Source organism: Sinohyriopsis cumingii, chromosome 12 (genome assembly GCF_028554795.1).
Source record: "Sinohyriopsis cumingii isolate HCF-2022 chromosome 12, ASM2855479v2, whole genome shotgun sequence".
In the NCBI taxonomy this organism is placed as follows: Eukaryota; Metazoa; Mollusca; class Bivalvia; order Unionida; family Unionidae; genus Sinohyriopsis; species Sinohyriopsis cumingii.
The window spans coordinates 25,710,796-25,723,805 of NC_142972.1; the positions used below are offsets into that span (position 1 = coordinate 25,710,796).

The 13,010-nt window shown below is 34.7% G+C and overlaps 1 protein-coding gene across 1 annotated transcript in view; it reads right to left on the bottom strand.

The window, feature by feature from the left end:
- Nucleotides 1-13,010, bottom strand: part of LOC149786123 (uncharacterized) — a 137,433-nt gene that overhangs the window by 38,651 nt on the left and 85,772 nt on the right. Inside the window, exons 4-6 of the mRNA XM_089976450.1 lie at nt 11,925-12,033; nt 10,554-10,720; nt 7,424-7,539 (exon numbers count right to left, since the gene is read on the bottom strand). Coding sequence (XP_089832576.1) covers nt 7,424-7,539; nt 10,554-10,720; nt 11,925-12,033 — 392 coding nt within the window. The remainder of the gene's footprint in view (nt 1-7,423; nt 7,540-10,553; nt 10,721-11,924; nt 12,034-13,010) is intronic.

Sequence of the window (13,010 nt, forward strand, 5' to 3'; positions counted from 1 at the left end):
TATATGACAAAGTTGTTTCTGTTTCCGACTCCCAGCAGTGTTAATGATATAATTCAAGTTATTCATTTTCTTTTCAATCTTATAAGGATTTTACCATTTAGCCCGAAGAGAATTTCGAGGTGTGGGCAGAGAGACAGTTTATAAGTTCATTTCCTTTGTATTTATGTCAAAATTTAATGTCGTTTTTGACTAAGTAGAAGGAAGAATAATTCTTGCTAATTTACATGCTTTCGACACCTTAAATTTGAAATCTATGATATAGTCAAGAACATTGGTCTTTGAATCCTCATTTGAAAGAAATTTGTCATTTTAATCGTCCAAAAGTAATAAAACATGATTATTCTTGAACTTATTCCCTAACAGAAAACTACGGCAATTCAACAAACACCCTCGTACAATCTTTCTTTCTTTCTTTCTTTCTTTCTTTCTTTCTTCCTTTCTTTCTTTCTTTCTTTCTTTCTGTCTATCGGTCTTTCTATCTATTTTTGTATCTGCATTTGTTTATATTGTCTCTCTCTCTCTCTCTCTCTTTGCATTTTTATTTCTCTCTCTCTTCGTTTTCTCTCTGCCTCTTCTTTTCCTCTCACTGCATTTTTAGTTGTCTCTCTTTTTCCTCACTCTGCGTTTGTATTTCTCTCTCTCCCCCCCCTCTCTTTCTCTGCAGTTGTCTCTCCTTTTCATCTTTCAAAATTTTTTTTTAACTGTAATTCCTTTAATTTCATCAAAGCCAGGTACAGGATAACTAGTCACATAAAGCATTATCATCCACAGTTTTGTTTCCTGCCAAATACTGAACTATTATATTTTTTATTTCTTGCTTTGTTAAAGATGCTTTTATTTCCGAAATACCGAAACGCCTCGCAAGCTCAAGCGACTGGTACTTTTTCATAGACTCTTGACCCCTCTGGGTAGGATTTGAAACAAAGTTACTGATATTAGACAAGATTATGGATGCTTGTTGGTTTCACGAAAGATTTCGTAAGTGTGTAAAATTAAATCTTTATTAGAGACAACGAAAATACCGAAGCAGAGCCAATTGAAATTACAAAGAGAAAATTATAATGTCTCTGAAATGTTTGGAAGAAATTTATATTCCTGACGAGCCCACAATTTCAGTCACCGCTCAGGTTCTTACACTAAGTAACAGAAAGAACCTAAACAAGTTTGATTAAAATTGAATACACAGTTTGTTTCCCTATATTACAATGTACAAATTCAAAAGACATGGATTGTATTGTGAACTAAACTCCAAAATGAAATGTTCTTTCGCAAGTCCAAGACCAAAGAAGGTTCCGAATGAATTCCAAAAGTGTAGAACGTGTCAACAGTCTTGAATATTCTGATATACCAATAGACATATATGTGGTGATGTACCAGTGGTCTTGAATGTGCTGTTGTACCATAATGATACAATCCAGTACGTCTTTGAAATTATCCTTAATAAGCCACGAAGTAGTACTTTACTCCATAAAGTCAATGAGCACTTTTATAATTATAATTAATTAATTAATTAAATAATTCATTTTTTCCCCAAAAATCAAATCAGAAGACAGCTATAAATGGTTCCATAAACTAATATTAAGATGGGAAATGAACATTTGGTAAGAAATCCTTTTTATATGCATCTCCACTTAACCTATGTGGCAATAGTATGTTCTCAAACACTAGCAGAAAATTCTAAAATATTGTTAAGAAGTTCGTTTCCAGAAGAACATTCTAAATTAATTGAAAGGCCTAAACATACACATCCGGCGAAACAGAAGTATGCATAGTGCTACCAGTCTTTGCCAAACACCATTATGGCAGAAGAGATTGGCGAGCTAGAATTTCAGCGCGACGTCGCTTACAAATTGCTCAAGGCTGTAACTGCAGTCATAATAGAGACGGCATTTGCACACGACAAAAACGTGTCAAATAGATCAAAGGTTACTGATGTGTCTTAGCAAAGTTGATGCTGCCGTTAATGCCAAGAAGAAAAAGCAATAACACATTTAATTTCATGACAACAGCTACTGGACATAAATAAACTAAAAGAGAGTATATCACAGGTACGATATTCCGACATTCGGAGAAATTTTGCGGAGACCGTATTTGAGCCACCATGTGTCGGGCGTGATATTGACTGGTTTGAAGAAATCACCGAAGACGGCTACAAAAACCTATCGATGATATTTCGGTGTGGTCTGACAGGATCCGGGACAGAAGCGCTAAGAGAACGAACACTTGTTATATATAAGGCAAGAATTTGCAGATGTGAACTCGCACTTTAGCAGAAAACTGGAAAATGTCGCCTGGAGTAATATAAATTGATAGTGAAAGCAATCTAATGACAAACTTGGTAAATTTGGACTAAAAGCTTGGTGCTGATCTAGATACTGAGCAACAAATAAATCCAGGAGAGGTACTGACATCATCTACTGCATGAACTACGAAACTGCAATACTATCTGCTAATCTTTGGTACTCGTTTCATAATACTACAGTGGGAAAAAATACATTTAGGCATCTTATTAATGCTAACGACGTAGGAATATTCCTAACCATAATTTCTGGCGAAGACAATATTGTAGACATACCGAATAAAACAAAAATGATGATTGTTGAGAGAGGTCATTTTGGCGATAATATACTTATTTAACTAAATGAGTATACAATCGAAACATAAATAACGACAAAGCTGGCTTTCAAATTGATTTTACATTAGCAACATGCTGCGAAATCTTCTTAAATTCAGTCTTCAAAGTCTGTACCAGGTCTGTACCAGGACGGAGTACACGGTGGTGATTTATTTGTTAATACGAGCAAAGTAAACAGCTTACTTATATGTTGTTCTGGAGCTGAAGTATTATATGACGCCCTCAGTGGTCATAGCCACGTTATTTATATTTTCAGTCCCAGGGTCACTTATGACAGTCAGATCTTCGCCGATAATCTGCAATCCAGTAAATAATGTCCACAGCATGCCTGGAGTTTCAATGTCATGGCGACCACAGATCAAAGAGGAAACAGCGTGAATTTAAATAAGGAGCACGTAACACTTTACTTGCATTTGCGGGGACAAGATGAAACAATGTAATTGGCCTGTATAATGAAGCCCATAAGAGCTGAGCGCAAATAAAGACCATAGGAAGATTTCTCATTATTCAGCAGAATAGTTACCGTGCTGCCAGGCAAGAAAAATTGCCCATGCCGTTTTAAGTTTTGAAAAGTCCGCCGCATCAGCAGCAGAAAAAAATAGCGCAAAAAGCAGAAATCAAAGAAGTATCTATCTGCCTTTAGCCATCACTTATCAACTTAATTTCTATGAGCGATGACCAGAGTAAGAGTTCTGCATAAAATATGTTTGATACAAGGATACATGCAAAAAAACGAGATTCTTGCTAACACCATTGCTGCAGTTGCTCCATCTTGCTGTAGTAGTGTCTGCTCAAATTCGGCTGGTTTACGTACTGCTTTTAGGAACCCAGGTAAAATTCTAATTATAATGTTTTCTTCGGAATTAGACGAGCTCTGACTGATAGTCATAATGAAGTCTACGTGATGGTGCCTCTAAGTTCCATATTTGGTTTTTGCCGCAATTTCGATACTGTCTTCAGAGGCGTCAAGCACACGCTGGTTTTGGAGCAAGCCTATCCTATCAGTTTTATGTATAGTCCCGCTAGCATAGACGAGGTGCAATTGATGCTTCTTAAGTTATTTCTCCGAATGCCGGGGATAAGTTCTAGCTATGAAGCGCTAGATTTACAAAATCTTCTGTCCAGGTTTAACAAGAAACTTTATTGCGAGCAAATGCGCTTTTGCAAACAGATAACGTATCTGACAGCGAAGTTTTGATGTCAGAGTCAACTGCAGACCATATCCCAAGTTTAAGTTTACTCGAGCGTAATTTCAAGGCGATAATTTTTTTTAGCGCACATTATGCTTTCAAGAAGCTATGCAAATATATAAGAATTTAGATACAGAAACTGCAATATCATTGGGTGAATTCCCAAAATACACCATAGTTTTCACTTTGATGTTTCTAAGCATATGGAATGAACATTAGATTATATGGCAGATATCGATGTGATGTGTACCATAGCCTGATATGTGGCCGCAAATTATCATTCCTATGCAGTGGATACTGCATATTTTGTGCACTTAATTCTCTCGATGGAAAAATGACACTGGTCGTGTAATATAATCTGGTTTCTTCACATTTATGAAAAAGATATCATATAATGAGTTACATTTCAGTGAGCATTATGTTGTCGCCAGTAGAGCACCGGTCAATCAAGATGGCACAAAAATAAATTAGGCGCGTCAGTCGATCTGGGAAGCAGCCATATACCGGTTACGTCAGTGCATGACGTTCTAATGCCAACAGCAACAACACGCTAAAATTGACATGGCTAGGATCACTGGCAATGGCTATAACTTTAAACATTTCTGCACAACAAATATCTCGCATGTGAAGACTTGTCCCTTGAACATTATCTCTGCTTGCAGTCTGAGATCCATACATTTTTGCGGCACTTGGATCGCTATGAACTGCAGATGCCTCTAGTGCGATATTGGATATTTTACTTAGAGTTTTGTTGACTCATCCTACATAGAATTACAGAAACGTCTTATCAAGAAGTTTGCTTCTCTCTCTCTCTCTCTCTCTCTCTCTCTCTCTCTCTCACTGTGGCATTTGTATAAAACACGTGTACCTGTTTTCTTGCGTAGGTTAGGGTGTTGCGATGCTTTTCTTTATTTCATTGGGAAAACGACTAGATGTTTATGGTGAACCCTGACATACTCAACGTACGCACTCAAGCACTGAGTAATATCTGTTACATGCAATTACTGTGATGCCTTGTAAAAATATTCACTATCGTTCCTAACTTAAGACTGAACATGTAGGTATAAGGTTTTGGCATTCAATTTAGAGAATGGGATGATTTTCGAACTGTGTTATATTCTGTGATTGTGACAAAGGTATATAAATGATCAAATATTTTCTCTATGTGCTTAAAAAGAAAAATAAACAACCCCAAACAACAGACGCTGGTGCTTTTATTGTCTGTGAAAACGGCATTCGATTCGGTTAATATATTACTCGATGGCGACAACTTCTTAAATATTATTTTGATAGAATGGTGTGAAAAACTATTAACCGCATGTAAATAGAAGCCACTTTTTGTCAAAAGTAGGAACACGACCTTACGATCTTGTCTTGAGTAACATAAGTGTTCGCCTTTCGCCAATATTAATTGTACATCTAGTCATAACGTAAACTACTTTTTGTCAAAGTCTAATAATGGTCACCTACATAATCGGCTAGATCTGTATAACGAAGAAGCATGTGTTTGGGTTAAGTTTTATTTATTGTTGTATGCTGATGATATGATAATATTGGATAATTCAGAGGAAGCACTCAAGACTGGCAAGAATGCGTTGTATCTACTTTGTCTTATTTGATGGTTAGAGATGAATGCTTCCAGAATCGAAGTATTTATGTAATCGAAAAGGAAGATAAAAAACTTACCAACTTTGACTCTAATAGTTAGGCGTTTTTAGTTGCTGATGATTTATGCTCCTTATGTATCAAATTTAATTATACTGATTTGGCAAGATTGTTCTTACAAAATGTCTAACTGAACAAACGAGTAAGACAGTGTGCGCCGTGTAACGGAAATGTAGAGAACCTCTTCTTATCAACGGATGTCCAAAAGCCATTTGTTCAAGCAACTTGATCACACTCCCAAAACATAGTACTAAAGAATGGAATTTAAAAAGCTAAAGATTAGTTCATTTGATATTTAGTCAAATGCTACTTAAAGGTAAATATGTTAACAAACATCTTGTTATTTATGGTAATCTGGTAATCTGGCATTAACGTAACATATTGATTCAATGCAGATTTATCAAAAATTTAAACATAATTATTACCACAAATTCTTGTAAACTAGCATATATAATGTAAACAGTACTATATGAACTGCATAAAGAGCTCTAGAGTGGTCAGTTGTGGTTGAATTGTAATAGGAATACTCTGTATACAATTGCGGTATGTCTCAAGTCTTGTTACATTAAAAGGCATCCGATCTAATTTGTTTAAGTCAGCAATGAGGTCTAGGATATATACACGTTTGGAACAACACCGACAATCTTCATTTAATACTTCAATTAACTGTTCACGTTCCAGAAGATTCATAGCAACTGTACACCTGGAACTATACTTTAAAGAGAGAATGTCATTTTTGCGATATGCGTGACTAAAGTGACTAATTTCACTACATGTTTAAATGTTGATTCTTCAAACATGAAAGTAAAGAATGTTGCTTAGATACAATTACTATAATTATAATATTAAAGATTTGCAGAACTTGTGCCTAGTCAGGAGGAAAGCAGTCTAACAAGAGGCAAGATCATGGACTATTCTGAACGTGGATACAAGGTATCGCAAGGCAAGATTATGGACTCTTCTGAATGTGGATACAAGTTATCGCAAGGTAAGATCATGGACTCTTCTGAATGTAGAAACAAGGTATCGCAAGGCAAGATCATGGACTATTCTGAATGTGGATACAAGGTATCGCAAGGCAAGATCATGAACTCTTCTGAATGTAGATACAAGGTATCGCAAGGCAAGATCATGGACTCCTCTGAATATGGATACAAGGTATCGCAAGGCAAGATCATGGAATTTTTTGAATATAGATACGAAGTTTTGCAAGGCAAAAATTAATGGACTCTTCAAAATGTATATACGAGGGTTTGCAAGGCAAGATCATGGACTCTTCTGAATGTAGATACAATGTTTTGCAAGGCAAGATTATGGACTTTTCTGAATGTGGATACAATGTTTTAAAAAGGGTAATTATAAAAGAGTTGAGTTGTTACTTTTGTATGACTTGCACATAAAGGGACTTAGTATTCAGTGGTGTCTTTGATTCAAATATATTTTTGATTTTAATGTCGACTTAAATCCGCTTAATAATAATGGACATGCTGCATACTATACATCAGGCGGTTCTTGTATATTTTACGTCGTTATATAAATTTAAAATGTAATACATGTCATAGCTGAATTGTATCCTCGCTCTTTTTGATTCAATTTATTGTGAAGCAGTATTTAAAATGTAAAATATGCTATAGATGAATTGCATAGATCACTTTTGATTCCATTTATTCTGATGTAGTATGTAACATTTTACATATGCACGTCGATATACCGGTGTCTTTTTCGTAAAATGAGTTATCATTTCGTTTACATGGTTATTTTATCAGAGCCTAGTTCATTGCATACTTTATTTTTATAAACATAATATGAAAAATTACTGACAAGTTTTCATTTGCTTTACTTGTTTGGGTTTTGTATCATAAGATAAAAGTATAAATAGATGTAACAACATTTAGTTTGTACAATATAATAATTCTCCCTTGTAACATGGTACCTTGCATTGGTCTCCTAGTTTTAAGATCTCGGACAATACATTTTTAAGGTATGAGACTAGCTTCCCGCCTTCCTTTCTCTGTAGGTCGTCCATATTATCGAGGAGTAAAACAGACTCTGCAAAGGAAAAATTATATATGCAATGTATCCCTTTATCCATATTAGTGACATTTCAGTATATAAGATCGTAAATTATTTGTAATGTGTCTATTTGCTGTTAAAAAGAATGCACCACATATTACGTATTACACCCATTTGTGTCTATTTTTGATATCATAATTTGTTTTGTTATCTTTACAAATATTAGACAGCACTGACATTTTCGTAACACTCAGATATATATTCTTTCAAAATGGGAAGAGATTGTGTTTTTCGGAAATAAAAAGAATATATTATCATAAATGTGTAATTGCCAGATCACAAAGCTTTGCTGATTTGAACAGAATTGTTCCCTTTCGCACTGGACCACGATAACAACGATAAAAGGACATATTCCAAAAGAATGTAAGAAAAAAAATTAATAAAGGTTAACGGGTTGATGTGTTTGAGCCTATGTTCAATGAAACTTAACATGCAAACAATAAATAGTGCAGATCATAAGTCATAATGGATATATATATATATATATATATATATATATATATATATATATATATATATATATATATATATATATATATATATATATATATATATATGCGTGTTGTTTTTGTCGTTGTTTCTTTAACCTATTATAATGTTTATAAATCGATTCTTATTAATTAAATATGAAAATGTCCAAACAGCAGCCGACCCACCACTCTCTCGTCTTAGCAAGATACGGGCGAAAATCGGTGAAAATACGAGCGTTGATGATTTTAGCTTGTGTCATACGACGATGTCTTTGGACCTTTGAATGATGGTAAAGTTAAGTCAAACTGTCCAAAGGAAAAAGAGAGAGAGAGAGAGAGAGAGAGAGAGAGAGAGAGAGAGAGGGAGAGAGTGTTTTGGTCAGGAGTAATGTTAATTAAAGCAAAATGGTAAGTTAGATCAACTGTAAATACATTAAAATGTTTTAATTACCTCTTGTTGGTTCATTATTTTGCTTAGTTTCTATTCCACGCTAATTTCCATACGCCAGTATATGAATGTCTAAACGTTCAGTGTGTACAAAAAGTTCATGTGTTCGTAGTGCTGTACTTTCTTCATAAAAACATAATCTTTAATGTTTAAATAATAAGTGTGCCTTATATCGATTAAATCAATGTGAATAAAACAGAAACTTAAAAAGAAAACAATCAACATATTGTAGTAAATTTAGAGTATGTGCACTTGGTTGTAGTGCCCCGTTTTAAGCAATTCTTAGATTTGTGTGATTACTTGTTTGATTATTGGAATTCGGCGCCATGGAAATATTCCTGGCCCGAACTAATGAGCTAATTAATAGAAGCAAACGTCACGGAGTGAAGTGTTAGTGTGTTTCCATGATGTCCTGGTTCACCAGTAGTGAATTTCGACCAAAACCGAATGAATGTCCCTTTCGTAAAATAGTACATATTAAAATCTAGTGGTATACATTGGTAGCGTGACTGCAAGGACGGTACTTACGGTAATAAACCGGTAAATTACACAAGGGCATAAATAAAAAGGGACTTGACAGACACCGTTTATGTCGCCATGTGGGCGAATATGGTGCAGTTATATCGGCGAAATGTGTCTGGAAAGCATCACTGACTGGCCTAAGGTGGAGGAGTTAAAATAGTTCCCATTGTTAGGGAGTACTCATATATGTTCTAAGGCGTGAACGGTTGGTGGTACGGAAACATAACGAAGCCAAAACACGCAGATGTACGGTTGATAGATAGTTGGCAGTTTGGTTTATCTGTGGTCTTGCATTAATTAGAGGAAAATTTAGGTATAGAATGGACACGTCGGGCTTTCTGATTTACAATTGAGGTTGTATGGAAGTCTTTGGAAAGTCGGGGTAAACTTATGACTTCTAGCGAGAATCGCGCCATGGTTTGACAACCGCTCGGTCAAGTAAATACCAGTGTGCGTGTAACAATATCAATTTGCAAATGTGGCAGTGAACAACAAGAAGAGGCATTGGACTACATTTTGAAGCGGACACACTCGCAGGGATGTTGAGTTCATTCACTCGGTCAATACATACTTGCCCGTATCATATCTTAACTCCGTCCAAAAGGACAATATGTTTATTTGTGTGTGATATATATACAATATATTGTAAAGTATGTAGGCTGCATCAGTGATATACCTCTCGTTGTATAAAATTTTCGTTGAAAGGAAACTCGGCAAGCCTTGTTTCCTTTTAATGAAACTTTTATACATATCGTGGTATATAACTGATATAGTTTTTGTGTATATATATATATATATATATATATATATATATATATATATATATATATATATATATATATATATATATATATGTGTGTGTGTGTGTGTGTGTATACATCAAAGCTAGACTAGATTAAACAAGTAGAGTGAAACCGATTAAAATTTTGATGTTTCCTAATGCTCTATTATGGTGAAAATAATTATATATATATATATATATATATATATATATATATATATATATATATATATATATATATATATATATATATATATATATATAATACCAGTCACATTTACTAATATACAACTTGAAACTAATTTTTCTGAGTGTATATAATCACTGGGAACATAAGCCATGTGTTTTAATAATGCACTCATTGCAATAGCAATCATAATACTAAACAAGTAATAATCTTGGTGGGAGTAGGGAGTTCGTTTAAAATGTCTTTAATATGTACATATAATTCACAAAATCATCAGCTAAATATTATATTGACATAGCATACCATAGCAACATAATATATCGACATATCATACCATATCAACATAATATATTGACATAGCATACCATAGCAACATAATATACTGATATAGCATACTATATCTAAAGATTCTATTGATATAGCATGCCATAGCTACATACTATATTTACATAGCATACCATAGCTACATACTATATTTACATAGCATACCATAACTACATACTATATTTACATAGCATACCATAACTACATACTATATTTACATAGCATACCATAGCTACATACTATATTTACATATCATACCATAGCTAAAGTTGCACAGACTCTGAAGGACTTGTAGCTTTAAAATGGATGCTTTAGAGGAAGTCGCTGAGGACTCCCTTTCAATCGACCTCTCATCAGATTCTCTCCACACTAGGTTTTGCGCTATGAGGATTTCCTGGCTAAGATCATCTAGACTGCTCTTTCCTCTGAAATGGAAAAAATGCATGAAATACATGACAATATTCATATTGAACATAAACATGACACATCCATCTTATATTTCAGCGCCACCCTTTCCCCATCGGTTAATTTTTTTCTTACCACATTTCGAGTCTTTCCTATCGAAAATCGATATTCATGTGTTTGTAAGATAATTGATGTGTGTGTGTGTGTGTGTGTGTGTGTGTGTGTGTGTGTGATTTGGATTTTTAACGTAGCTTTAACCATTTTTCAGTTATATCGCTACGATGTCTGCAGTGTGGCAGTTTATAGTGATGTTTAGCACTGGGCTTCATGCCGCAGACATGGAGCATTATGTCCCGCCCAGTCACATTATCCTGACACCAGCCGACCAGTCCTAAGACTAACCTCGTAATGCTGAGCGCCAAGCAAGGCAGCTGATTGTATCATTTTTATAAGTCTTTGGTATGACTTGGCCGGGGATGGAACCCACGACCTCCCATATCAGAGGCGGACGCTCTAACCACTAGGCCACCGGAGTGGTGTACGATAAATGGAACAAATACCTGAGGGAGCCACAATAACCATTGTATAATCTAAGTTATTACATGTGTATAAATTTGTAAATGGTCAGGCTGGCATTTTCGTCTCTAAATTACGAGGTCCGCGTATTTCAACTGAGTTCGTGTACATCCTTGAGATATCTTGTCAATGTATGGCCTGACTGTGCATGGTTGGCTCTACAACCAGATGTTCTGTCATAATTTGTAAAACCGTAAATAATTAATTTTATTTAAAATCTGATTACAAGAATATGCTTATCAGCGTCTCTTTGACTTGAAATGTCATCCTTGTTTATACGTTGTCATGTGTGCGTGCATTTATGCATGCGAGTATATACTCTATCGAGAAGACGTTTAGTTTTAACACTGCTTTTACCTTATCTAAGATGAATACTTCGAAAAAGTTTTATAATAAATAAAAGAAAACATTCCATGAGGCGATTGACAGTTGGATCTGCTGCACTTGTGGAAATTTGGTTTTAAATCTTAGTTAGCTTATACAAGGTTTCTGAAACTTAGAAAGCTATACTGTGTTTAAGACCAGAATCGTTAGAAATTGCTAATTGGTGAATCTTTGGCTCGACCTGTTGACTGCTATCTTCATCGTACAAAATGGAAAAAAAAACAACCTTAAGGAAATGGTGAGAAATATCGGTGGCTGGCATACTTCATGTCCACATTGAAGAATCTATAATTGACGTTATGCTGCAAACGATAACAGATTTCCTGTGCAAGCGTCGTCTTTCCCATTCCACCCAGTCCGCATAGCCAGATACCTACAACAATCAGACAGCGCATGTGCGTTAGTAGTGTCTTAAATATTGTAAACAAAGTCATGCTAATAGAAATACTAGGCACTCTATCAAGCATAATGAAACGAGTCATATACACATATATCCTTTGATGCGTTTTGTATGTATTTACCTCCGACCTCTAATGACGCGACTTCTGGCAAGTGGTTATGTTGATTTCGGCCTGGTCTAAGAACAAGTGTTAAATAAATTACACTCACCAACATTTTTTGTGACAAAACTTTTCCTCCAGCGTTACCAATAAAGCTTTGTGTGTAACTTTTTGTATTTCCATCCTAAGCACATGATTTAGTTTCGAATTAATACTTTCTTGCATATCAATGATTTTGAATGCATCTGTATCACAATGGCTACACAGAATCCAAAACTGTCGTTCTATAGCATACATTTTGAAGAAAGATTATTTAAGGTTTTATATATTATTAAAAATTTATATAGATACAAATTCTCTTGAAAATGATCCAAAACAACTGCCAACATGGAAATTCTCGTAAGATCAGATAAAGAATGGAACCATAATAACGGCATTTAACGACTATGAAATTATACATGTATATGCCTTTCTATAAAGTTCAATTTACATTCGTTCTTTCTACAGTTTTCATTATTTTTATTGTGATGTACCATGGGTAGACGTGTTCCAAAGAGTGATGATTTAAGGTAATTTTTCCAAGAAATGCACTCTTCTAATTTTTTGCAAAGCACTAAGATCATTGACAATTTGTTTGCACTGTATTCGCTTGTCATATACACTGTACAAGAATATTTTAACAATTACTACCGTGTTAAAATCATATTTAATTAAGAAGGTGGCATAGTATTATGGACCTGAAGCGTCTCTGATTATCAATCCACAGTAAAAGCTTTTGTCTAGAGAGATTGAACAAAAATGTCGAAATAGATGAAAGAAAATTCATATTGTCTGGATAAGATTAAGCTGC